This window comes from Agelaius phoeniceus, chromosome 25 (assembly GCF_051311805.1).
Source record: "Agelaius phoeniceus isolate bAgePho1 chromosome 25, bAgePho1.hap1, whole genome shotgun sequence".
Classification (NCBI taxonomy): domain Eukaryota; kingdom Metazoa; phylum Chordata; class Aves; order Passeriformes; family Icteridae; genus Agelaius; species Agelaius phoeniceus.
Window position 1 is genome coordinate 2,125,512 of NC_135289.1, and position 24,586 is coordinate 2,150,097.

At 50.1% G+C, this 24,586-nt stretch overlaps 2 protein-coding genes across 4 annotated transcripts; one reads left to right on the forward strand and one right to left on the reverse strand.

Moving 5' to 3' along the window:
• The first annotated feature begins 1,184 nt into the window (after nucleotides 1-1,184).
• APOBEC2 (apolipoprotein B mRNA editing enzyme catalytic subunit 2) lies at nucleotides 1,185-19,301 on the forward strand. Its single transcript, XM_054648644.2, has 5 exons — nucleotides 1,185-1,299; nucleotides 2,538-2,746; nucleotides 3,562-3,700; nucleotides 14,682-14,839; nucleotides 18,761-19,301. The coding sequence occupies exons 2-5, from the start codon at nucleotides 2,574-2,576 to the stop codon at nucleotides 19,299-19,301; spliced, it is 1,011 nt and encodes a 336-aa protein (XP_054504619.2). The 5' UTR covers nucleotides 1,185-1,299; nucleotides 2,538-2,573.
• Nucleotides 19,302-20,224: 923 nt separating this feature from the next.
• Nucleotides 20,225-24,568, reverse strand: OARD1 (O-acyl-ADP-ribose deacylase 1). Of its 3 annotated transcripts, none has more exons than XM_054648852.2 (6): nucleotides 24,205-24,568; nucleotides 23,845-23,909; nucleotides 23,033-23,177; nucleotides 22,866-22,924; nucleotides 22,070-22,182; nucleotides 20,225-21,780 (listed from the first exon to the last, which is right to left on the reverse strand). In XM_054648852.2, exons 1-6 carry the CDS (start codon nucleotides 24,551-24,553, stop codon nucleotides 21,678-21,680), a joined length of 834 nt encoding a protein of 277 aa, XP_054504827.2. In that variant the 5' UTR covers nucleotides 24,554-24,568; the 3' UTR covers nucleotides 20,225-21,677. The 3 variants fall into 3 exon arrangements, with proteins under 3 accessions (XP_054504827.2, XP_077046666.1, XP_077046667.1); XM_077190551.1 differs by having other exon boundaries at nucleotides 24,330-24,352; XM_077190552.1 differs by lacking the exon at nucleotides 24,205-24,568 and adding an exon at nucleotides 24,179-24,197.
• Nucleotides 24,569-24,586: the final 18 nt, after the last annotated feature.

Consider the following 24,586-nt stretch of genomic DNA (forward strand, 5'->3'; position numbering starts at 1 on the left):
AAAAAAAATAAAAATCATTTCCTTGGGAGCTCAGTGAAAGAGGAGATTTTCCTGATTCCTGTTGCAGCAGCAAAATCCCAGCGTGTGAGGAGCCAGCCCTGCTCCTGCCTCCATGAAATCCAGGTAATGACCCAGAACTGCTGGGAATTAGTGTTTCATTTTGCCAGCCCTGCCAGACAGCTCCCTAATGGAAATTGATTTCTGGCTTCTCCCCCTGCCATTTTACACACCCATGGAGCAGCTTCGTTTCACCTGCCTGGGAAATTTCGGCCAAAGGGACGCACAGGTGGCCCTGGGAAATGCTTGGTTAATTATTGGGGTGTTAATGAGGGCCTGGGGGAGGGTGGGACAGGCCAGGAGGGTCGGAGGGACATCCCATGAGTGTGACAAGGACACAGGGTGAATTTGACAGGGACACCCTGTGAGTGTGACAGGGACACCCATGAGCGTGACAGGGACATAGGGTGAATTTGATAGGGACACCCATGAGTGTGACAGGGACACCCCAGAATGTGACAGTGACATCTCATGACTATGGCAGGGACACCACTTAAATGCAGAAGGGACACCCATGAGTGTGACAGGCAGGGACACACCCTGAAGGTGACAGTGACACCCTGTGAGGTGCCAGGGACACCCCCTGAATGTAATGGTGACACCCTGTGAGGTGCCAGGGACACCCAGCGATTGCCCCTGGACCCACCCCAAACTCCTGGCAATTATCCCGGGGCTCCAGCACCCCAAATTCTGGGCTCCAATGTCCCAAATTCCCAGCAACTGTCCCTGGGCTCCACCATCCCAAATTCCTGGCGATTGTCCCCAGGTTTCAGCACCCCAAATTCCCAGTGATTGTCCCGGGGCCCCAGCACCCCAAATTCCAGGCTCCACCATCCTGAATTCCCAATAATTGTCCCCAGGCTCCATTACCCCAAATTCCCACTGACTGTCCCCAGCCTCCACTACCCCAAATTCCCAGTGCCTGTCCCCAGGCTCCACTACCCCAAATTCCCAATGATTTCCCCCAGGCTCCACTATCCCAAATTCCCAATGATTTTCCCCAGGCTCCACTACCCCAAATTCCCAATGATTGTCCCCAAGCTCCACCACCCCAAACTCCCAGTGCCTGTCCCCAGCAGCAGCTCCCAGTTTAATCAGCCCCAGCCCCAGCTCCCCGCCCAGTTTGGGGCCGTTTGGGTAAAACGCGGCTGCAGCTGCAGCACTCGGGGATCACCAGTGACAGGGACAGCCCTGGATGTCCCAGCCCTTCCCTCGGCCAGGCACAGCGAGGCACTGACCCAGGTAAGGCTCAGGCAGCTGAGAAAAAACCAAAAGAAAGTTTTCCAACCCTCCTTCCCCTCTGCAGCCCCAAAGGAACTGAGGGAAATTCGGTATTTTCCTATATTCTGTTCCTGTGGTGTGTGTGGGGAGCAGAACGTGGCAGGGCTGGGTGACCTTTAAAGCAGAACTGAATTTGGGTCCGTTTCCAGCTGTTCTCTGGTTCTGTGGCTACTTTGGGAGTGCCATGAACTGTCAGGTGAAGGAATTGAGGCGGTGTTCGGGGCGTTTGTTCCTCTGTGAGGTGGGAATTTGGCGTTCCCAAGCACGGTGTGGTGACAATAATAACAATTAGCTAATTAGCCGAGCGTGCAGCAGAGTGTTAATCGTGAGCTGAAACCCAAGCAGAGCGTGTGGAGGTCAGCCCCATCCCCTATTCCCCATCTCCCTGGGCAGCGCCCCGGGACATTCCCCTGGCTCAGGGGCTGCTCCTCCTGCATTCCTAAATCCCAAACCCTCCCAGGTGCATTTTGTGCTGGTGCTGACAGCTCAGAACTGCTCTGCTGGCAGCTCCTGCCTGGCATTCCCGGCGAATCTTAATGGGGGTTATGGGCTTAATGGGCTTAATGAGGGGAGGATGGAAGAGTGGCAGGTTTGGAGCTCTGCAGGGGAAGATGCAGGACAGACACTGAATTCTGGATGTGTCCTGGTCCTACCCTGCATTGTGTGGGAACATTTTTATTATTAAAGGAAAATTTCCCTTGGTTTTATACAAAAGGAACTCGGTGAACAAATTCAGAGCCTCCCACTGTGCGAAGGTGAGAGTTCTCCCAGCCGTGGGTTCCTGGAGCACTTCAAGCTGCTGCAAGGGTTTTTCTGTCACAGGCCTCTTTTAAAATAGAAATTAAAATAGAAACCCACGCTGAAAAATCATGGGGAAGTCTGGATGGAGTTTGGGTTTTCATCCTGGGGGCAGCAGAGAAGGGGGAGCAGCTCCAGGAGGCGCCTCAGAGCCTGCCAGCCCCAGGGGCAGGGATGGGGACAGCCCCCACACCAGAATGTTACAGGGAGCTGTGAAAGAGTGGGAAAATCAGGGGGGAAAACATCCCAGACAGGAACAATCCCCATTTCAGAGAGGGCTGAATGCATTAAATCATTTCCAGCTGCCTTAGGGGCTGAAATGGGATGTGGAATTAGAGGATGGAAGCAGGGAAGAAACCCCATCCTTTAAAAGTGATGCTGTGATTTTGCTTTTAACTTAGAGCAGGAAAAAAGCAATTCCAAGCCCCTGAGGGAGGATGTGGGCTTACACCGTGGGCTTCACCGTCCTGCCCCACGTTGGAGGATTCCTTGGCTGGTTCCTGAACAGGAAGGAGATCCCAGCGTGGTACGAGAAGCTCAAGAAACCTTCCTGGTGCCCGTCCCGCAGGGTGTTCCCTGTGGCCTGGACCATGCTGTACACGGGCATGGGGTGAGTGTCCTGTCCTGCTGTCCTGCTGTCCTGCTGTCCTGCTGTCCTGCTGGCCCTGGCACAGCCAGAGTGGCCCCGCCAGGCTCTGAGTGCTCCCTGTGCCCTGGACCATGCTGTACATGGGCATGGGGTGAGTGTCCCATCCTGCTGGCCCTGGCACAGCCAGAGTGACCCTGCCAGACTCTGTCCCAGCTTTGGGGCGTCCTGACCCTGCCAGGTGTGACCCTGCCAGATGTGACCCTGTCCCTGCCAGATGTGACCCTGTCCCTGCCAGATGTGATCCTGTCCCAGCCAGGTGTGACCCTGCCAGGTGTGACCCTGCCAGATGTGATCCTGCCTCTGCCAGATGTGATCCTGGCAGTGACACAGCCTGGGGGATGCCACCACCAGCCGTGGCACTGGGCAGGGGCCAGGAGCCACTTTGGGTGTGACAGGGGAGGTTTGGGAGGAGGGGGGGGGACAGGGAATTGTGGAATGGAATCATGGAAGAGCCCCAGCTGCAAGGGGATCATCCAGTGCAGATGGATGATCCCAAAATCCCACCCTGGGCATCCCTGGAGCTCTGTCCAAACTCTCTGGAGCTCTGGCAGCCTCGGGGCTGTGCCCATTCCCTGGGGAGCCTGGGCAGTGCCCAGCACCCTCTGGGGCAAGAACTTCCCCTGATTTCCAACCTAACCCTGCCCAGAGCCGTCCCCTGGGCCCTGTCCCTGCTCCCAGTGCCTGGATCCTGCTGTGCTGCCAATCCCTGCTGGGGCAAAGTGCAGGGGGGCCCTGTCCCTGCCCAGGGTGGCACTCACAGCTGTCCCTCCTCACAGCTACGCCTCCTACCTGGTGTGGAACGACCTGGGCGGCTGCAGCAGCAAGGCCATCGTCCCCATGGGGCTCTACGGGGCTCAGCTGGTGCTCAACTGGGCATGGCCACCCTTGTTCTTCGGTGCCCACAACCTCAACATGGTAATGGGGCTTCCCTGCCGGCTTTGGGGTGCTTTGGGGCTGTGCTGAGGGGAACGATGAGGGAATTTGGGGCTGCAGCCACTCCTGCTCGCACACAAGGGTATCAGCCCCTCCAGGCTCACTGTGATAGCCGGGGTGGGGAACGGGGCTGGGCACTGCCAGGGCTGCACCCCCCAGTTAAGGGTCGGGGCTGGGAGATAAAGCCCTTTGTGGGGTCACACCCTGAGTGACAACAGCACTGTCACATCCCTGTGGGAGCAGCTCTGGGGGCTTATCAGGCATAGCCAGGGCGGGGCTGGGCAGTGCCACACCTGGGCTGGGCCACCAGGCACTGCCACACCTGGGCTGTGTCACCAGGCACTGCCACACCTGGGCTGTGTCACCGGGCTCTGTCCCAGGCTGGGCCACCAGGCACTGCCACACCTGGGCTGTGTCACCGGGCTCTGTCCCAGGCTGGGCCACCAGGCTGTGCCACCAGGCTGTGCCACCAGGCTGTGCCACCAGGCTCTGCCTCAGGTGCCAAGGCCCGAGGTGACAGAGGCACAGTTGGGGATCGGTGTTTCCGCCTGGATTTTGTCACAATGGGGGTGAAAGGTGCAGCTGGGGAGTTTGTTCAGTGGCCACTGACAGGAGCAGGGTGTGTCAGCAGAGGGGACACTGGCCACGAGCAGGGTGGGATTCCATAACGAGCAGAGATGAGCACATTAATTATTCATGGTGTGACACACTCAGATGTGATCAGAGCCCAGGGACAAGGTCCTGGGGATTGGGGTCTCTCCAGTGCCAGCTCCCCCATCCCTGTCCCACTTCCCCAGCTGTACCTGGGTATTTTGGGGAGTTTATTCAGTGGCCATCATCATGAGCACGCTGTGTCAGCAAAGGGGATGTGATAATGAGCAGAAAAGAGCACATCATTAATTACTCGTGGTGTCACTCAGGTGTTGCTGATCAGAGCCCAGAGACAATACTGGGGGTTGGGGTCTCTGTCCCACTTCCCCAGCTGTACCTGGGTATTTTGGAGAGTTTGTTCAGTGGCCACCAGCACGAGCAGGGTGTGTGAGCACAGGGGACACTGGCCATGAGCAGGGTGGGATTCCACCATGAGCAGAGACGAGCACATTCATTAATGACTCGTGGTGTGACGCACTCAGGTGTCACCGGTCAGAGCCCAGGGACAATATTTGGGTTGGGGTCTGTGCAGTGCCAGCCCCCAGCCCTGTGCTCACCCCTCTCTCCCCCTGCAGGCTGTGATCGATGTGCTGTGCCTGGACGGGCTGGCCCTGGGCACCTTTTGCTCCTGGTACCGAATCAACCGCGTGGCAGCGCTGCTGCTGCTGCCCTACCTGGGCTGGCTGGCCATGGCCACCTGCCTCACCATCCGCATCTGGAAGGACAATCCCCAGCAGAAACCGGGCAAGAGCGACTGAAATCCCCTTTGGTGCTGTTAACTGCCTGAGGGGTGTTGAGTTTTCGGGGAAAAAAAAAAAAGTGTGTTCAGTTTGTTTTCCTCGATGAGGGGGAGAGAGAAAGAGAGAAGTGATGCATTTGACTTTATCTTATATATATATATATATAAAACTTGATTTTTAAAAAGAAATTACTTGATTTTTAAAAGAAATTACTTGGTTTTTTAAATATATATATTACTTGATTTTTAAAAAAATTACTCGATTTTTAAAAGAAATGACTTGATTTTTTTAAATATATATATTACTTGATTAAAAAAAAAATTACTCAATTTTTTAAAGAAATTACTTGATTTTTTAAATATATATATTACTTGATTTTTTAAAAAAAATTACTCAATTTTTAAAAGAAAAGACTTGATTTTTAAAAATATATATATTACTTGATTAAAAAAAATTACTCAATTTTTTAAAGAAATTACTTGATTTTTTAAATATATATATTACTTGATTTAAAAAAAAAATACTCAATTTTTTAAAGAAATTACTTGTTTTTTTTAAATATATATATTACTTGATTTTTTAAAAAAAAATTACTTGATTTTTAAAGAAATTACTTGATTTTTTAAATATATATATTACTTGATTTTTTTAAAAAAGATTACTTGATTTTTAAAAGAAATTACTTGGTTTTTTAAATATATATATTACTTGATTTTTAAAAAAAATTACTCAATTTTTTAAAGAAATTACTTGTTTTTTTAAATATATATATTACTTGATTTTTAAAAAAAATTACTCAATTTTTTAAAGAAATTACTTGTTTTTTTTTAAATCTATATATTACTTGATTTTTTAAAAAAAGTTACTCAATTTTTAAAAGAAATTACTTGATTTTTTAAATATATATTACTTGATTTTTAAAAAAAAATTACTTGATTTTTAAAAGAAATTACTTGGTTTTTTAAATATATATATTACTTGATTTTTAAAAAAATTACTCGATTTTTAAAAGAAATTACTTGATTTTTTAAATATATATATTACTTGATTTTTTTAAAAAAAATTACTCGATTTTTAAAGAAATTACTTGATTTTTTAAATATATATATTACTCGATTTTTTAAAAAAATTACTCAATTTTTTATAGAAATTACTTGGTTTTTTTTTAATTTTATTTTTTTAATTACTTGATTTTTTAAGAAAATACTTGATTATTAAAAAGAAATTTCTCCTTTTTTGGTTTTTTTTGAGTTTTTTTTTGTTTTGGTTTGGTTTTTTTTGTTTTTTTGTTTTGCTCTTTGTGCTGTTGCTTCATGTTCCTGTCTGCCCTGGTTTGTGCTCCAATTCTTTATCTGCCACCAGGGCTGGGTCTTGCTCTGCTGCTGAATGGAGATTGGGCTCTGCCTCCTGTTTGGGGAGCATCCCAGCCCTTTCCCCTCCCTGCTGAGGGGTAAAGCAGCAATGAGCAGCACCCAAATGCTTCTCCCAAGAGGAAATTCCTCTCTTCCACCTCCATGTGCCATTCCTGAGCAGAACTGAAAAGCTCACTGAAAAGTGTCTTGGAAGAAAACTTCATTTTATTCTTTTTTTAAGTACAGAGACATGAAAGTATGTAAAATTTGTGAGCCTGCTCCCACTGCCTGGAAGGTCGTTATAATTAATAATATAATTAATTATATAATTGGCAAAAAGCAGAATCTGTCAGGTGCAGTGCAAGTGCCTCGTCCTGAAGCATTTCTGTGCCATTATTAATTAGGAAAGGTTAAAATAACAAGAATTCCAAAGGAATGGGATGGGATCAGACACAAGGGACTCATCCTTGTCTACCCCTTTCCCTAGGAAAGCTCTGGTGTCTCCAGACAGAATTTACATCATTTTTACCTGCTAAAAGCACTAAATGGAAAGAGAAGGGGCACATGGATCTTCTCCCTGGCACTGGCTGTAATCAGGGCTGTAATTAATTGGGGCTGTAATTGGGGGTGGGGGGGCTCAGCTGGGGCTGTAAAATTGTAATAAATTGTATTTGCTTTGAATAAAACAAGCTATTAGTTCTTTGGAGAATAAATAAATAAATCTGAGTTCTTATTGCTGGGCTGGGTTGGGGTGAGGCTCCCAAAAGGGATCCAGGGAAGGGATTTGGGAAGGCTCCAGAGGTGGATTCAGTCCTGGGGCAGGTTTGGGACCCCAAAGCTGCAGGGAAAGGCTGGGAGTCTTTTTTGATGCAGCACTGGTGACAAAAAAAAAAAAAAAAAAGAAGAAAATAAAAGAAAAAAAAAAAGAAAATAAGAAAAAAAAAAAGAAATTTAAAAAAAAGAAAATAAAAAGAAATAAAAGAAATTTTAAAAAAGAAACAGAAAAAGAAATTAAAAAAAAAAAAGAAATAAAAAAGAGAAATCCTCATGCCAAAGGACAAATGTAAATTATTTCTCCCTCAAATGAAGGAGGGCTCTGGCTGCAGGTTGGATTTGAGGGGGTTCAGGCTGATTTTGGCTGTGCCCATCCTGTCCTCAGGGAACAGGGATGAGCAGGGCCATCCAGAGGAGGCAAGAGGGATTCAAGGAGCCTTTATCTCCTTTTGGAAAGGGGAGAGAATTATTTAAATCTCATTTAAATTGATGGCTCTAGATCTGGCTCATACCTGCGACTCTTTAATAACATTTCCAATTAAATAGATGAATGCATATTTGATCAGCTTTCATAAATTGGGTTGATTTCCTCTTCCCACTTTTTTCTGCAGGCAAAGGAAAATCTGAAATGAAGATTAATAGGATTTTTTTCCATGTGTGCTCTCCCCATTTTCCCAGCTGCTGGGACTGGCTGCCTTGTTCTTGTTTTCCTTCCAGTTTCTCCTCCTCCCAGCCCACCTGTAAATGCAGAAAGAGCTTTTCTTTGCCTCCTGCCTCTTCTCACAGGCAGCAAAAATAGCAAATATTCCTCCCTGTGCTGTCCAGAGCAACTTGAAATCAATTGGGAAAATTAAATTCAGTGAGACACCCTCCTGTATTAATATTTAAAGCATCGTTTGGTGCATTTGCTGTTTAAACAGATACACTGAACCCCCTTGCATAAAAATAACTTTAATGACATTTCAAAGTCATCTGGAGGGTTTCTTGCCCAGACTGTGCAGCACAGCCCCAAAGCAGCTTTGGTTTCACAGAATCCTGGAGTATTTTGGGATGGAAGGGAACTAAAGGAACTTCCCATCTCAGCCCTGCCAGGGGCAGGGACCCCTCCCACTGTCCCAGGTCAGTCCAAGGCCTGGCCAAGCTCGTGTTTGTACAGCCCCGACTCCAGATTTGCCTTTGGAATGGGCAAATCCTTTTTCCCTTTTCCCTTTCCCCTTTCTCCTTTCCTTTCCTTTCCTTTCCTTTCCTTTCCTTTCCTTTCCTTTCCTTTCCTTTCCTTTCCTTTCCTTTCCTTTCCTTTCCTTTCCTTTCCTTTCCTTTCCTTTCCTTTCCCCTCCTTTTCCCCTTTTTCTTTTCCCCCTTTCCTTCCCCCTCTCTTCCTTTTCCCTCTTTCCCTTCCCCCCATTTTCCTCTCCCCTTGTTCCTTCCCCCCTTTTTCCTTTCCCCTTTTCCCCTTTCCCCTTTCCCCCTCCCCCCTTTTCCTTCCCCCATTTTCCTCTCCCCTTTCCCCTTTTCCCTTCCCCCTTTTCCTTCCCCCTTTTTCCTTTCCTCCTTTCCCCTCTCCCTTTCCCCTTCCCCCTTTTCCTTCCCCCTTTTTCCTTTCCCCCTTTCCCCTCTCCCTTTTCCCTCCCCTCTTCTCCTTCCCCCATTTTCCTCTCCCCTTTCCCCTTTTCCCTTTCCCCTTTTCCCTTTCCCCTTTTCCTTTCCCCTTTTTCCCTCTCCCTTTCCCCTTCCCCCCTTTTTCCTTCCCCCATTTTCCTCTCCCCTTTCCCCTTTTCCCTTCCGCCTTTTCCTTCCCCCTTTTTCCTTTCCTCCTTTCCCCTCTCCCTTTCCCCTTCCCCCTTTTCCTTCCCCCATTTTCCTCTCCCCTTTTCCCTTCCCCCTTTTCCTTCCCCCTTTTTCCTCTCCCCTTTCCCCTTTTCCCTTCCCCCTTTTCCTTCCCCCATTTTCCTCTCCCCTTTCCCCTTCCCCCTTTCCCCCCTTTTTCCTTCCCCCATTTTCCTCTCCCCTTTCCCCTTTTCCCTTCCCCCTTTTCCTTCCCCCTTTTCCTTCCCCCATTTTCCTCTCCCTTTCCCCTTCCCCCTTTCCCCCTTCCCCTTTTCCCTCTCCCTCCTGTCCCCCCACAGCTCTCCCATCACTGCTGCAGCTCTCCCTGATTTCCCTGCCTGGAGCTGCCCGAGCCCTCACGCCGGTGCCAGCCCGGGTTTGTCCCCTCCGTGCAGGTGACACAGCCCAGGTGCTGCAGGGCCCGAGTTCCTGTGCTCGGAGCTCTCCCCACAGCAGCAGCGGGAGCTGCAGCCCTGCTGGGAGCTGTCATTAACTCCCACTTGGGCTGGGGATTAATTGGGGAGGCAGCAGCTCCTGCCAAGGCTCCTCCAGTGCCAGGCTGGGAATGGGAGCCAGGAGGGTGTGGAGGGAAGGGGTGAGGCAGGAGCCCAGGTGAGAGCATCCCTGGAGCAGCTTGCAGCAGGATTTGGGCGCTGCCCAGGTGGGACAGGAGCATTTCCAGCCCTCCCTGAAGCCCTTTTGGTGCTGAGGCAGCCTCAGAATCTCTGCTGGTCAGAGCCACCCCAGGATGTGGCAGAAAGTCTCTTTTCCCAGCCTGGCAGTCGAAGAAGGAGTCAGAACTCTTCAGTTCTTGTTCTCAAGCTTGTTTATTGTTTCTTATCTATAAAATTCTTTCTCCCACCTGCCAAGGTCTGTCTGGCAGGTCGGGTTGAGGCACACTGGTGTTATCTTTTATACTAAAAACTACATGTACACTATTTACAATAACTTCCCTATCACCTGTGTTAGACAGTGAGCTTCTACTCTAAACCAATCTAAAAAGGCCAACATCACCCAGAAGATGGAGGCCAAGAAGAAGAAGGAGAAAGGACAAGGCACACCCAAATTCCTCCATCTTGGGACCCTGAGCCCCCATTCTAAAAACCCCAACAATCTATTTTTCACCCTGTGATAAATTCACTATCATTCCACTTAAACTTTCTTGACTTTTAATTCTTCATGTAAAGGTTGGTAATTGTTTTTTTCCATGGGTCAAAATCAAAGGCACAGGGACCCCAAGCCCCCATTCTAAAAACCAAAAAAATCTATTTTTCACCCTGTGACTAACTATAATTCTACTTCAGCTTTCTTGTAATTCTTCATATAAGGTTGGTAATTGTTTTTTTTCCAAGGGCTAAATCAAAGGAACAGTGACCCCAAGCCCCCATTCTAAAAAACCCAAAAATTTATTTTTCACCCCGTGACAAACTATCTATTATTCTACTTCAACTTTCTTGACTTGTAGTCTTTCACATAAAGGTTGGTAATTGTTTTTCCCAAGGGCTAAATCAAAGGCACAGGGGTCCTGGGAGCTGTGCCAGCATCTTTAAGCCCCCTGGGCAGGGGCTCAACCCCTCCAGGGCATGCAGAGGAATTTCCTGGGTTCTGACAAGGCAGGAGGAGAGGGCCAAAGGACGGGAGGAAGGAAGGGAAGCTGTCAGTGTTTATTTATTTATTTGTCCCGTAGTTACAGCTGGAAAAAGCAGGAGGGGGCTGGCTGCCAGACAGCGTCTCCAGGGAGACATTTGTTAGTGCCACCAGCTGTCCCCTCGGCATGGAGAGCAGGGCTGAGCCATGACTCACCCAGCCAGGCTCTCCTTTCACTCTCCCATCGATCCCAAAATGTTCCTCTGGCCCCACAATGCCAGAAAAGCTCCCTGTTCCTGGCAGGGCCCGTGGCAGGCAGGTGTGGGTGATGGGAACAGCCAGGTTAACTCCAGGCATTGCTGCTGCAGGGACAGGGACAGCTGGCACTATGGGACACGAAATGACACGGACACACAGCTCTCTCAAGGGTAAAAAGAGAAGATTTCACTTCTGACTGCAACATTTCTGGATTTCCAACGTTTATAGATTTAGTTTGTAGATTTAGATTTAATTTCTGACTGCAACATTTATAGATTTCCAAAAGTGACCCTGGATTGGGAGGGTGACGGTGCCACCTCTCCAATGACACTGGGCAAACCAACAGTCCATCAAATTTCCCCTCCTCCATAAAAGAATGCAAAACACTTTATTTACAGAAAGTGTGTGAGAAAGTTTGTTACAAGAATGTAAACATCACAAGCTTCGAAAATCTTAAATAATCAGGGTGACAGCCACGACCTGCAGGGGACACAGGGCTGCAGAGATCCCTGTTTGGGGACAAAAGCCATCAGAGGGCTCAGAGGTGCCTCTAAAACCACTGAAGAAGCTGCTCTGGACTTGAATGGATGCAGGATCCTCAAAATCCAAAGCTCCAGCAGCTGGAAATCCAAAATCCAAACCTCCAGCAGAGCCTGGAAGCTTCCCCCAGCACAGGCTGTGCCTTAGGCCTGCCCTGGGTGTCCCCTGTGCCTGAACTGTGATCCCATGGCAGGGCTGAGGGAGCAGGGGAAGGGTTTGGAGAAACCTGGAAAGGGTTTGGAGAATCCTGAGGGAGCTGGGAAGGGTTTGGAGAAACCTGGAAAGGGTTTGGAGAATCCTGAGGGAGCTGGGAAGGGTCTGGGGAGTCCTGAGGGAGCTGGGAAGGGTCTGGAGAGTCCTGAGGGAGCTGGGAAGGGTCTGGAGAGTCCTGAGGGAGCTGGGAAGGGTCTGGGGAAACCTGAGGGAGCTGGGAAGGGCCTGGAGAGTCCTGAGAGAACAGGGAAGGGCCTGGCGAGTTCTGAGGGAGCTGGGAAGGGTTTGGAGAAACTTGGACAGGGTTTGGAGAGTCCTGAGGGAGCTGGGAAGGGTCTGGAGAGTCCTGAGGGAGCTGGGAAGGGTTTGGAGAAACCTGAGGGAGCTGGGAAGGGTTTGGAGAGTCCTGAGGGAGCTGGAGGGGCCTGGAGAGTCCTGAGGGAGCTGGGAAGGGTTTGGAGAAATCTGGAAAGGGTTTGGAGAGTCCTGAGGGAGCTGGGAAGGGTTTGGAGAGTCCTGAGAGAGCTGGGCAGGGTTTGGAGAGTCCTGAGGGAGCTGGGAAGGGTTTGGAGAATCCTGAGGGAGCTGGGCAGGGGCTCAGCCTGGAGCAAAGGAGGCTCAGGGGGAATTTCTGGCTCTGCACAACTCCCTGCCAGGAGGGGACAGCCGGGGGGGTTTGGGATCCTATCCCAGGGAACAGGGACAGGAGGAGAGGGAACGGCCTCAGGCTGGGCTGGGGAGGCTCAGGTTGGACATCAGCAGGAATTTCCTCATGGAAAGGGCTGGAAGGGGCTGCCCAGGGGGGTTTGGAGCGCCCATCCCTGGAGGTGGCACCTGGAGGTGGCACTGAGTGCTCAGGGTGGGCACAGCTGGGACTCAGTGATCCCAGAGGGGTTATTCAGAACAAATTCAGAGCCAAGTGGGTAAAATATGAAATCAGTGGGGACAGGGACAGGTGGAGAGGAACCTCAATAGAAACTCTGCAATTTGGGGGTCCCCTGAGCCCCTGGGGACACATCTGGGGTCACAGGCAGCCCCCAGAGCCCTCACCCATCCCCAGCTCCAACGCAGCAGCTCCGTGGTGCCCTTTTATATTTTTGGCTGCAGTGGGGGTTGGATCATGGCTGTTCCAAGCACTGCCCTAGAAGGAGCTGGGGAGCAGCTGGAGAGAGGGGGAGCCTCGGTGCCACATTCCCCAGATTAGATTAGAGCTCAGCCCTCGCAGGGGCCAGGCTAAAGCTGCAGCAAAATTGGGACCCCAGCCATGAAGAGCTTCCAAAAATAAAGCAGAGTGGGTCAGAGGGACTGCAGAGGGGCTGAGATGCTGCTTGAAAATATCAGGATTAGGAGGAAATGAGCTGTCAGTCATTGGGAGAGGATTCCCACCCTAAAAGCAGCCCCTGAAATGTCAGAGGTGACAGCAATTGGACAGGGGAGGTGGAATCTGAGCGTTGTCACCACACAGGAGGCAAAACACCCCCCCTGCCCTGCAGGAAAGTATTCTAGGCTTAAAAATAAATAAAATCCTGCAGCGTGGAAGATATATGTTCCATGGATAGGATGTCTTGAAATTTGTCAAATCCTTGGTTGGGCTGTCATCACTGCCAGCTCTGTCACCTAAACAACACCCCCTAAACAACAACTCTTCAAAGGGGTGCTCTGTCCCCAAAAACTGCATCCATGGTGGCACTGGGAAAAAGCTCCAAAGGATATGCAGCCCAGCAAAGGCAGGGTGATGGCAAGGGGGCTGGGAAAAGCAGCCAGAATTAATTATCTGTGATAATTTGTTATTAATTTTCTGTGATAATAAATGACCTGCCTGGTGGTGTGGATTTATTTCACTTTGTGATGGTGCAGCCTCCTGCCAAGGCTCTAAAGAGCTGAATTTAACAGGATCACAAAGGCTGATTTGGCTCCAAAGCTGATATTCCAAGTGATTTGATTTTTATGGAATACCTCTTCTCCTCCTCAAACTAAGAGAAGGTTTTTGCACTAATGCTGACTGAATACTCCATCAAATACAGCTGAATATTCCACATTTACACAAAGTTTGCTGCTGGTGGGTTCTGAGCTGAGCCCACAAGTTTGATTTCCAGTGGGCTTTGATTCCAAAATCCTGCCCAGCCACGCTTTTCCTGCCTCCTTTGCCCCATGGCATGGCCAGGATTGGTCTCTGGGGAAACCTCACCCAGGTTTTTTCATTAAACTCAGCTCAGGCAGGATTGGTACAAACTGTAAATGAGTGAAATTGAGAGTGAGATGCTGGGAGAGTTTCATATAATCCTGAAGGGAACAAAAAAGAGAGGGAAAAGCCCCTCCAGCCCAGTGCACTGGGAACTTCTGGAACACTCAGGAGGAAAAGGCAGAACAATGGGAGAAGCAGCACTGCTGCCCACTGGGAATTCCAGCTGGAATGCCAAATATTTGGGGGAAGGTTCTGGCTTGGATTTACAGCTCCAACCAGGAGATTTCCAACTCAGAGCCCTGCATGGGCAGGGTGGGAGGAACCACAGGATGCTCCAGGTGATCCAGGAAGCCATACCCACCAGAACCAGGGATTCTCCAGCAAAATGACCACGACCCTTTCCCCTCTTGCCTGAGCCAGGCCAGGCTGAGCTGGTCCTTCAAGGTCAGCCATGGAATCTATTGGCAGAGGAGGGAGAGGGCTCTGAGAGCAGGGAGTGCCAGCCACCCGTCACCCCTTGGGACCAATACCCAACAGAGCTTCCAGGGTTTTCCATCAGGGAAATTTGGGCTCATCCCAGCCACTGAGAAGTTGTCACTAGGTTTGAAATGAAAAGGGGAGCAAAAGGGGCTGCTGAAAGGAGCTGGAGAGAGCAGGGGAAGGAGGTGACACCTGAGAGCCCTGGGTCACCCAACCCTGTCCAGCCCCTGCCGCCGCCGCCGCTTTGTTCCATATTTAGTTCCTGACAACTGTGCCTGGGGCAGGAACTCCCAGCTCTGTTTTCCCTCCTCCCTCGGCTCCCAGAGCCCTCAGAAATTGCTCTTTCTCTCTCCCAGTGGCCACAGCTCCGTCCCAGTGTCCTGGGGAAGATGGCAGAGAAGCAGGAGGAGCCCAGCAATGCCCAGAACGGGGAACCCGACAACGCCGAGGAGGGCGAGGGGAAGAAGAAGAAGGTGAAGAGGGAGGACCTGCCACCCTTTGAGATTGTCACAGGGTAAGAGATTGGGATTTAGACATGGAATTGGGGGAGTTCAGTGAGCTCTGTCTCAGCTTTTAGGTCCAGCAACACAAGCAGCATCTTCCGTAGCGTGTTTGGAAGAATCTGAAATGGTTTGGATTTATTGTGGGATTTTGTTCTAAGTTTTGCTGACTTTTAGAGCATGGACTCCCACCAGGCAGGCAGAAAAGTGCACTTGTTTTGTAGGAACAGCTCTGTTTCTGCAGTGCTGGTTCCCTCCCAGCCCCACTGACAGGATGGGGATGGAGGTGTTGCCTTTGATGAGAGCTCAGTATTGATTTCTTGCTGTGATCAATGGCTCTTGTCTGAGAGTTTCTCCACCTGTGGATCAGGAAAAACACCCCTGCTATGGTTGATTGGCTTGATGGGCCCGAGGGACAGATTTTTCAAGAGACCTAAAGGTTCACATTTTCAAGAGCTCCACAGCCACAGCTGGAACCTGACTCTCATAAAGAAACCAAAAAGCCCGACTTGCAGAAAGGCTCCAAAACAAGAGGCAGTTTTGAAGGCAGCAGGGCAGCAGGGAGCCTGGCCTTTGGAAAAGCAGGATATCACAGGGCTCTGATGGAAGCTGAACTCAGCCATAATTGACAGCTGCAAGTAGGAAAAGCCCTGGGTGTCTGTCCCTGGAGGAGCAGCAGGATGAGTCCCTCTCCCCTCGTGTTTCCCTTATCAGTCACCAAAGGAGTGTCTAGGCAAATAAACCAAACCAGGATTTCTTCCAGCTCCTTAAAACTAAAACTTCAACTTAAAACTTAAAACTCAGGCCTTCAAAATATCCCCTGGAATCCCTTCTGGCTGTGCCATGGGCCCTGCAGGTGAAATTTGGCTGCTTGTTGTGAGGCAGGACAGCAGCCCTGCCACAAAATTGGGTTCCATTCCTGCTCAGGGGAGGAAAAAATCTCCATTCTCTTCTCAAAATGTGAAATAAAAGTCCCTTCTTGGGGCAGTCTCTGTCACAGCTAATCACAGAAATAAATGATTAGCAGTGGCTTTTAAGGAAAGAACATCCCTCTGCTAGGAATGGAGCTAAGGCACCAAAAATTGTGGATATAAACCTCTGGGCCAAATGTGGAACATTTAAGGCATGTCCTAAAATGAATTTTAATGAGGAAATTGGGTTTTCTAGCCTTGGAGCACTCAGCCTGCAGGGACTGAGCAGGATGTCCAAACTTCCCTGCTAAACCCAAGGCTCTGGGCTAACCATGGTTGGAAAAGTTCCCTTAGCACCACCCTGCAAGGAAATTTTTTATTGGAATGCTATGGACGTTCCAGGATTTGACAGGATTTTCAACCCTGCAAAGGGGACAGTAAGGAAATGAAACAAAAGTCCTAAAGGAGCCCCAAAGAGGTAGAGAAACGCCAGGGATTTTTTTTTTTTAGTTTCATTTTAAGGAGGACACCAGGAGCTCAGGCCAGGCTTTGACCTGGGATCACCACCAGGGTTTTTCCAGTGATTTACAAATTCCCAGCCAATCAAGGCAGTTGTGGGAGTGATGAGGAAACACAAGAGCAGCCAGGGAAAAAGCACTTAAACCCAATTAAATTGCATTTCAGCTTTAGCCCTTGGATTAGGGGCATCTCAGGACTCCCAGCCAAGTTCTCTCTGCTGCTCACAGCTCCAGGAGGAGTCTGGCTTCCAGGAATCCCTGGGAAGCCAATTACTCTCTTTAAGAATATTATCCCCTTTTTTTTTTGGCTGAACACAGCCTGTAATCCCAATCTGGAAGCATTTCCTGCCACATTTATTTCCACTTTCCCCAGGTGTAAATGAGGCCCCTTGTAGGAGTAATTCCTTGTTACTCTTTTAGATAATCCAACATTCTTATTTTCCTCATGAGATGTTTTCCTTCTCTCCTGTGTGACAGTGCCAGGGTCACACTGGGTAGCTGCTCTTTCTTCCAGCCCATCTGATTGCAGCAACTTCAATCCCAGACTGAAGATTCTGCCTCAAAATTCAGATTTTTTTTGGTCTCAATATGATCTATCACTTTGCTACCCAGGGAAAACTGATAAATTAGGTTGGAGCATTTAGAAATCCCTAAAAAATGTCATTTAATGATGCTTTTCAGGGGAGGTTTCTATTTTGACCTTTCCTATCCTCAGGTGAGCTGTGCCACCCCAGCCTAGTGTCAGAGCAGGGATTTATATTGAGAATATTGGGGAATTCAGAGTCTGTGAACAGTTTTTAAATTATTTCCATGAACATTTTCACTCTCCAGGAGGCTGGAGCCAGGTGGGGATCAGCCTCTTCTCCCAGACAACAGGACGAGGGGAAATGGCCTCAGATTGTGCCAGGGGGAATTTCTTCACAGCAAGGGTTGCCAGGCACTGGAATGGGCTCTGAGTGTTGTTTCTATTCCTTCTTGGAATGTTATTAATTGAACTAACGCAGATTCCAAAGTGCTGGGAGCAGAATGCAGGTGAACATCCCAGCTAAGCCCAGGCACACGCCGAGATAAGCAAGAAAATCCATCAGGAAGGGCTGGCTAAATGCAGCTCCCAGTCAATCCAGCCTGAGTCAATCCATCCTGGAGCAGGCTGCTGCTGCTTCAGCTGTTCCATGAAAAGGCACAGCCAACCTCGTCACTGCTGTGACCCCTTTGCTGTCAGGGAGTTAAATCAGGGATGAAATTCCCTATGCCTCTGATGTATTTAAAAACGTGATGTTATTGTGAAACCACTCGTTGCAGACATCGCTCTGGAATGGGTGTCTCATGTCCAGCCTTCAAAAAATCATCAATCTAAGAATCCTCGGCCAAAGAAACTCTCATTATCCAGGATACCAAGCAGGAGATGTGCTATTCTTGGAAGCACATGGATTTTTTTCCCACTTTTTCATCCCTTTCCCTTCCCATCTCCAGAGCCATCCCATGAGATGTTCCACCACGAGGTGATCTTGGAGTCACAGAAGGGAAGATGTGGCCAATAAATTAAAAGAGTAGGTGAAATTTATCAGCAGGAACTCCAGCAAGAAATCCACATTTTCACAGCAAAGTTGGATTTGATCCTGGATATATTATAACCTAAACCTTGGAACACAGAGAAATCAGGGGCAATGCAGTGATTTGCTCGTGGGATTTGGGTCATGGGTAGAGATGACCCAAAAGTATGACCCTTACCTAAATCTGCCTCTGAGCCTCCTCTCTGCTCTCTCCCCTCTCCCAGGGACCATTTCCCAACCTAAACCTTGGAACACAGAGAAATCAGGGGCAGTGCAGTGATTTGCTCATGGGTAGAGGTGACCCAAAAGTGTGACCCTCACCTAAATCTGCCTCTGAGCCTCCTCTCTCAGCCTAAACCTTGGAACACAGAAATCAAGGGTGATGCAGTGATTTGGGTCATGGGTAGAAGTGACCCAAAAGTGTGACCCTCACCTAAATCTGCTTCTGAGCCTCCTCGCTCAGCCTAAACCTTGGAACACAGAAATCAGGGGCGGTGCAGTGATTTGCCCACAGGATTTGGGTCATGGGTAGAAGTGACCCAAAAGTGTGACCCTCACCTAAATCTGCTTCTGAGCCTCCTCTCTCAGCCTAAGCCTTGGAACACAGAAATCAGGGGTGGTGCAGTGATTTGCCCACAGGATTTGGGTCATGGGTAGAAGTGACCCAAAACTGTGACCCTCACCTAAATCTGCCTCTGAGCCTCCTCGCTCAGCCTAAACCTTGGAACACAGAAATCAAGGGTGATGCAGTGATTTGGGTCATGGGTAGAGGTGACCCAAAAGTGTGACCCTCACCTAAATCTGCTTCTGAGCCTCCTCTCTCAGCCTAAACCTTGGAACACAGAAATCAGGGGTGATGCAGTGATTTGGGTCATGGGTAGAGGTGACCCAAAAGTGTGACCCTCACCTAAATCTCCCTCTGAGCCTCCTCTCTGCTCTCTCCCCTCTCCCAGGGAACGCCTCCCAGCCATCTTCTTCAAATTCCAGTTCAGGAACGTGGAGTACAGCTCGGGCAGGAACAAAACCTTCCTGTGCTACGTGGTGGAGACGCAGGGCAAGGAGCCGGTGACCAGCCGGGGGTACCTGGAGGACGAGCACGCGGCCGCGCACGCCGAGATGGCTTTCTTCAACACCATCCTGCCCGCGTGCCAGGCCGGTGCCCGCCACGATGTCACCTGGTACGTGTCCTCCAGCCCCTGTGTCACCTGCGCCCAGAGGATCTGCGAGGCCCTGCGCAAGAACAAGGGGCTGCGCCTCACCATCATGGTGGGCAGGCTCTTCATGTGGGAGGAGCCCGAGATGCAGGCGGCCCTCAGGAGCATGAAGGAGGCCGGCTGCAAGCTGAGGATTATGAAGCCTCAAGACTTTGAGTATGTCTGGAAGAACTTTGTGGAGCAGGAGGAAGGGGAGGAGGCCAAGTCCTTTGTGCCCTGGGAGGATATTCAGGAGAATTTTCAGTACTACGAGGAGAAGCTGGCGGAGATCTTGCACTGAGGCTCAGGTGAGTGAGGGGGTCACTCATTAACTCTCCTCTCTTTAATTTGGGTTCCAGTTTATCTTATTGTCAGCTGACTATTGCTAACAATGCCAGGCAGTGGCTTTCCCCTTCCAGGGGCTCCCCCACAGCACATTCCCAAGGGATTTAGTGCTTTTCTGTCTTCTCCTCCAGGAATAAAGAACAAAAAGGTTCCAGGGCCACCAGAAACCCCCCTGTTCCCCACAGGGATGATGTTCAGGACAACAGGGAGAGGATGGAGACTGAAACGGATTTTACCCACACCCCAAAGTCTAAAAAACACCAATAAAGGAAATCCCAGTGCTTCCAGAATTCCTCTTTCTATGGGGTACTGAAGAGTCACCTCTGAGTCTCTGGGATGTCTCTTTTTCCTCCCCAGGATCAGAAAGGATCCATGAAGAGATGTGACAGACCTGGACACCTGGGACAGTCCTGCTTCCCAAAGCTTTGATTCCAGCAGGATGGAGAACCAGCCTCTGGGAGACCAGGCCCTGTGGGACTCCAAACACACACAACACACACACAACACAGACCTCTGGTGTTTGGGATTTTTTGGGTGTTTTTTGTTCCTCCCCCTCCCTGCCCCAACCAAACCCATGCTGTGGTCAAAGGGATGGCAGTGATCTACAGGCAGGCTGTGGGATCACATTCTGGGACTATTTAATGGGAAGAGACCTTAGAACAAAGGTTAGATAAATGCATTAGAGAGAGGAAAAGAAAGGGATTTAAAGGTGAAAAAGCAGTTTTCTCCCTCTGTTCTCCTCAATAGTCAGAGCTGTGATTTAATTCAGGGCCAACAGCTCTCTTCCAAATCACGATGGAGCCCAAGAACTCGACATCAAACAATGTTGTTTGGGATATAAACCTGGGAAAAGCAGAGTGAAATAAAATGGGAAGCCACTGCAAAAGCCAAAACAGTTTATTCCTTCTTCTCTACTTGCAGGAAGTCCTAAATTGAACCTGACAAGTCTGAATTCAAGGACATCCCAGGACAGCCACACAGGGAATATTTTGTAGCTGGGAAGGGAGAACTAAATGCCAAAAAAATTTCCAGAGTACACACAACTGCTGGAGAGCAGGATCATTTTCCATGTAAAACAAAGCTCATGAGGATGCCATGAGTAAGGAACCAGAACAAAAACCCAGACACAAATAAGGGGAAAGACTGAATCCATGAGCAGCCTCCATGCCTGTTCTGGATCAGCTCATTGCTCCAAATTCCTCTGTTGTTTTTCCCAGCTACAGCAATTCCCCACCCAACAGGTCTACAAAATATGGGCAAGGAACAAGGAGAGTAAAGATAAAGACAAACAGAACTGAGTAACCCAGTCCCTTCCCAAGGAATCCAATCAGGAACCCTGTCATGTTACAAAATTCCCAACTCTTATGTCCCATTTTTATATTTCTTCAACACACCTGGCACTTTTCTGGGCATGCAGAATGACACATGTCCAGAAGATTTGTTATTGTGGGAGGGTTTAAAAACCAAACACAAAGGAAAAGTGTGTGGCAGTTGCTCAGTTCTAGAACAAACTCTGCCAAATCAGGAGTTTTCCATGGATCTCAGGAAGAAGGGGTGGTGCTGATTTGCTTTAGTTTTGGGTGACAGACACCAACCTTTGTGTAACACCTGGACTACAAATGCAACAAAGAAAGAAATGTGAAAACCCCACCTCAAACCCCATGCTGTGAGTTTTTAGAGCACATCAGCCTGTTTGGATCCTCACCAAACAGAGCTCTGCAGACTATAAATGATAGAGGTGCTGTATAAAACACACCCACCAGGTGTATTTACCCCCCTCCAGCATTCCCTGCAGTCCCAGCCTGTCCCCACAAGAGCCACAGGTAGCAATCCAACAGCAGGGCAGCGTTTATTTCACATCACACCATGATCCTGAGTGAGCACAACCTCAGCAAACCCAACTTGTGGCAGGAAGGGAGAAATGAAACCGTTCCACGTGTGAGAAGAGGTGAGTGACGGCAGTGCCAGGCAGGGCATGGCAAACAGAACAAAGCAGAGGAGCCAGCGCTGCCTGGGGCAGCACCGACCCAACAGAAACCCCGAGTCCCCAGCGGCAGCGGCTCCGTTTCCCTGCGTGGAGCCCCAGTGACACCTGGTGGCTGCAGGGACACACTGGGAGCTCCCCCAGGGCTTGCACAGCGCCGCTGCCTCCCGCTAATTAACAGCCCAAATGAAGTGCTCAGGAGCCTGCTGCTGCTGGAAGCCCCTGTGACTGTCACACGAGTCAGTGACACCCGGATGCAGAACGTGCTCCACACACAGGCCCCCCCCTTGTCAGTTCAGAGGTTCTGCTCCCAAAACTGGGGGAAATGGGGATCCTGGACTGCTCTGCTCACAGGCTGTACACTGTGATCTTGATGTCAGTGTTCTCAAACACTTCCTCAAGGATGGCTGACACCTTTTCCCACTGCAGGCCGTCGAGTCCACATCCAATCCTGGAAGATAAAGCACCAAAAGAGCTGTGGGGCCTTGTGCTGTGCCCAACCAGCCCTGGAGCAGCTGCAGTTTGAGGTGGCCCTGCCACAGCTCCTCATGAACCCACAGAACGTGGGGGGAACAAGGAAACAAATGCACAGGGAAATGCAAATTAGATTTGTCAGTTGAACAGAGGAGTTGGATTGAGGTGGATGCTTGAATTCTTATTTCACAGCAGGGGATCATCCCTCAGACATCCTTCTAGAAATTAAACAGCCAACATTGGCATCCAGGTGCTGAGCCCCTCACCTGGGCATGGAGATGTCAGTGACTCCATTGTTCAGGCAGTGAGCTTTCATGGCTTCCAAACTCTTCTGCATGCTCTCATATGTGGGCTTGTGAGAAACCTTCTGCTTTGTAATCTACAGAAAAACAGAAAAGCTCAGCTGTGCCTTGGGCATCACCCCTGCAAACTTCTGTCTGTTATAAATACAAAACACACATTCCCTGATATCCCAAAAGTCCACACCCAGACTTGCCTCTGTGGAAAGAACTGAGCAAAGAGCATTTCACAGCTTAAAACACTCTGATTTAGCAGCCACTTGTGTCCATGTAAAGGTGAAATGCAGATGCACACAACAGCTTGGCTGCTCCTCACAGGCAGTGTTTGAGGACACATCTCTTATTAAGAGGAACATTCCAGAAACTCCCTTCCAGTGCCCAAAGGGAGCCAACAAGACAGAGACTATTTATTTACGAGGGCCTGGAGTGACAGGACAACAGGGATGGCTTCACATTGCCAGAGGGCTGGGTTAGATGGGATATTGGGAAGGAATTGTTCCCTGTGAGGGTGGTGAAGCCCTGGCACAGGCTGCCCAGAGCAGCTGTGGCTGTCTCATCCCTGGAGGTGTCCAAGGCCAGGCTGGATGGGATAGGGGAAGGTGGGATAGGGGAAGGTGTCCCTGCTCAGGATGAGATTTAAGGTCCCTTCCCACCCCACCATTCTGTGATTCCCTGATTCGATGAACACTACCAAACCCCCCCCCAGCTATAAATGTGACAGTTTAGCTCCAGGGAGGTGGCCCAGTGCCACCCCAGCCCTTACCAGGTAGTAAATGTAGCGGTCATCCCTCTGCAGAACCGCCACCTCCCCCGTCTTCTTCTCTAAAGCACAAAAACCAAGGTGTTTTCAGAACAGCCACACTCCATAACCCCAAAGAGCTCCAACACCCTCCCTGCTGGAAATCAGGAGCTCCTTCAGGCACCACTCACTTTGATCCAGGAGCTCCTGGACGCCTCCAAACTTCTTCTTGAAGAGCACGGCAATGCCGGCGCCCATGCGGCAATCCTCGCTGATGCAGTGCGCCAGGGCGTCCGTGCCCGGGCACGAGAACAGGTCCCCCTTGACACACCTGATCTGCAGGGCAGGGCAACAACACCTCCTCAGAGAGCACACAGGGCTCTGGTGACCAGGGAATGGGCAGCAAGAGGGACAGGGTTTGAGTTTGCTGTGCAGGGCGTTAAGGGTTTGAGCTGGCGCAGGCTACAAACCCAAGGGAGGGAATGAAAAACCCCACGTGTGGAATCACAAACTCCATAGACAGAACTACAAACCAAACTCACAGCATTACAACCTCAATTCAGAGAATAACAAACCCAATATAGAGAACTGCAAACCCACTACAGAGAATTACAAAGCCACTACAGAGAATTGCACACCCTGTACACAGATTTACAAACCCACTACACCTCCTCAACAAGATCATTTATGAGCATCATGTGCCAGCTCAGCAGGTAATTTTACAAAATCAAAGCTTAAAAGGGTAATTATGTGACAGGGAGCACAGCTGGATTAGTGAAACCCCTCCAGCAGCACCAGGCTCGAGGTGCTCAGGCAGGCAGGTGAGCTCTGTGCTGCTGCACAGCACCTGCCCCACTGATATTACACACAAAAAGCACAGGATTTCAGCACTTTACTCTCAAAAGCTGCAGGATGCAGCCAGTGCCGCGCTGTCAGGGCTGTAATGAGAGGAAAGCCTCTTTGCACAGACAATAATATCCCATGTAACCCATTCCCTACGCACTCTCTCCTGATCCTTGGAGAAGTGGGTGGCCATGGTAACGTGGGGTATGGAGAAGGCTCCTGCGGCTGGAAAGATGAGAGAAAAACAATTATTAGGAACCTCAAGCTAGGCAGTAAGAGTGTGTTAGAGGGGACGAGGCTGAACCTAATTTTATCTGTGACAGCGGGACAGCTATGACAGATGCCGGTGCCCCTGACCCGGTCCCGCTGCGCCTACAGCTCCGGCCCGGGAGGAGGCCCCAGCCCTGGGTCACCGCACAAGGAGCACCCCCAGGCTGCCTCCCTCCTCCTCATCACCATCATCACCCTCCTCCTCCTCCTCCTTCCCCTCCCACCCCTGAGCGCCACTCGGCCGCCGCACCCGCGGGGCGCACAGCGATCAACCGGGCCGGGCCCACGGCCTGCGCCACGCCGAGCCTGCCCAGCACCGCCCACATCGCTCCGGCCGAGCCGCAAGGGCGGCCCCGCCTCACGGCCACAGCGCACCGCCTCAGCCGGCACGGCGGCTCCGCCTCAGGGGGACATTGGCGGTACCGCCTCAGCCTCAGCGGCTCCGCCTCGCGGCGGAGTGGCGGATCCGCCTCACAGGGGAGTTGGCGGATCGTCCTCAGCCCACACGGCGGTACGGCCGCACACAACACGGGGGTACGGCCGCACACAACACGGGGGTATTGCCGCACACAACACGGCGATATCGCCTCACACAGCATGGGGGTATTGCCGCAGACAACACGGCGGTATCG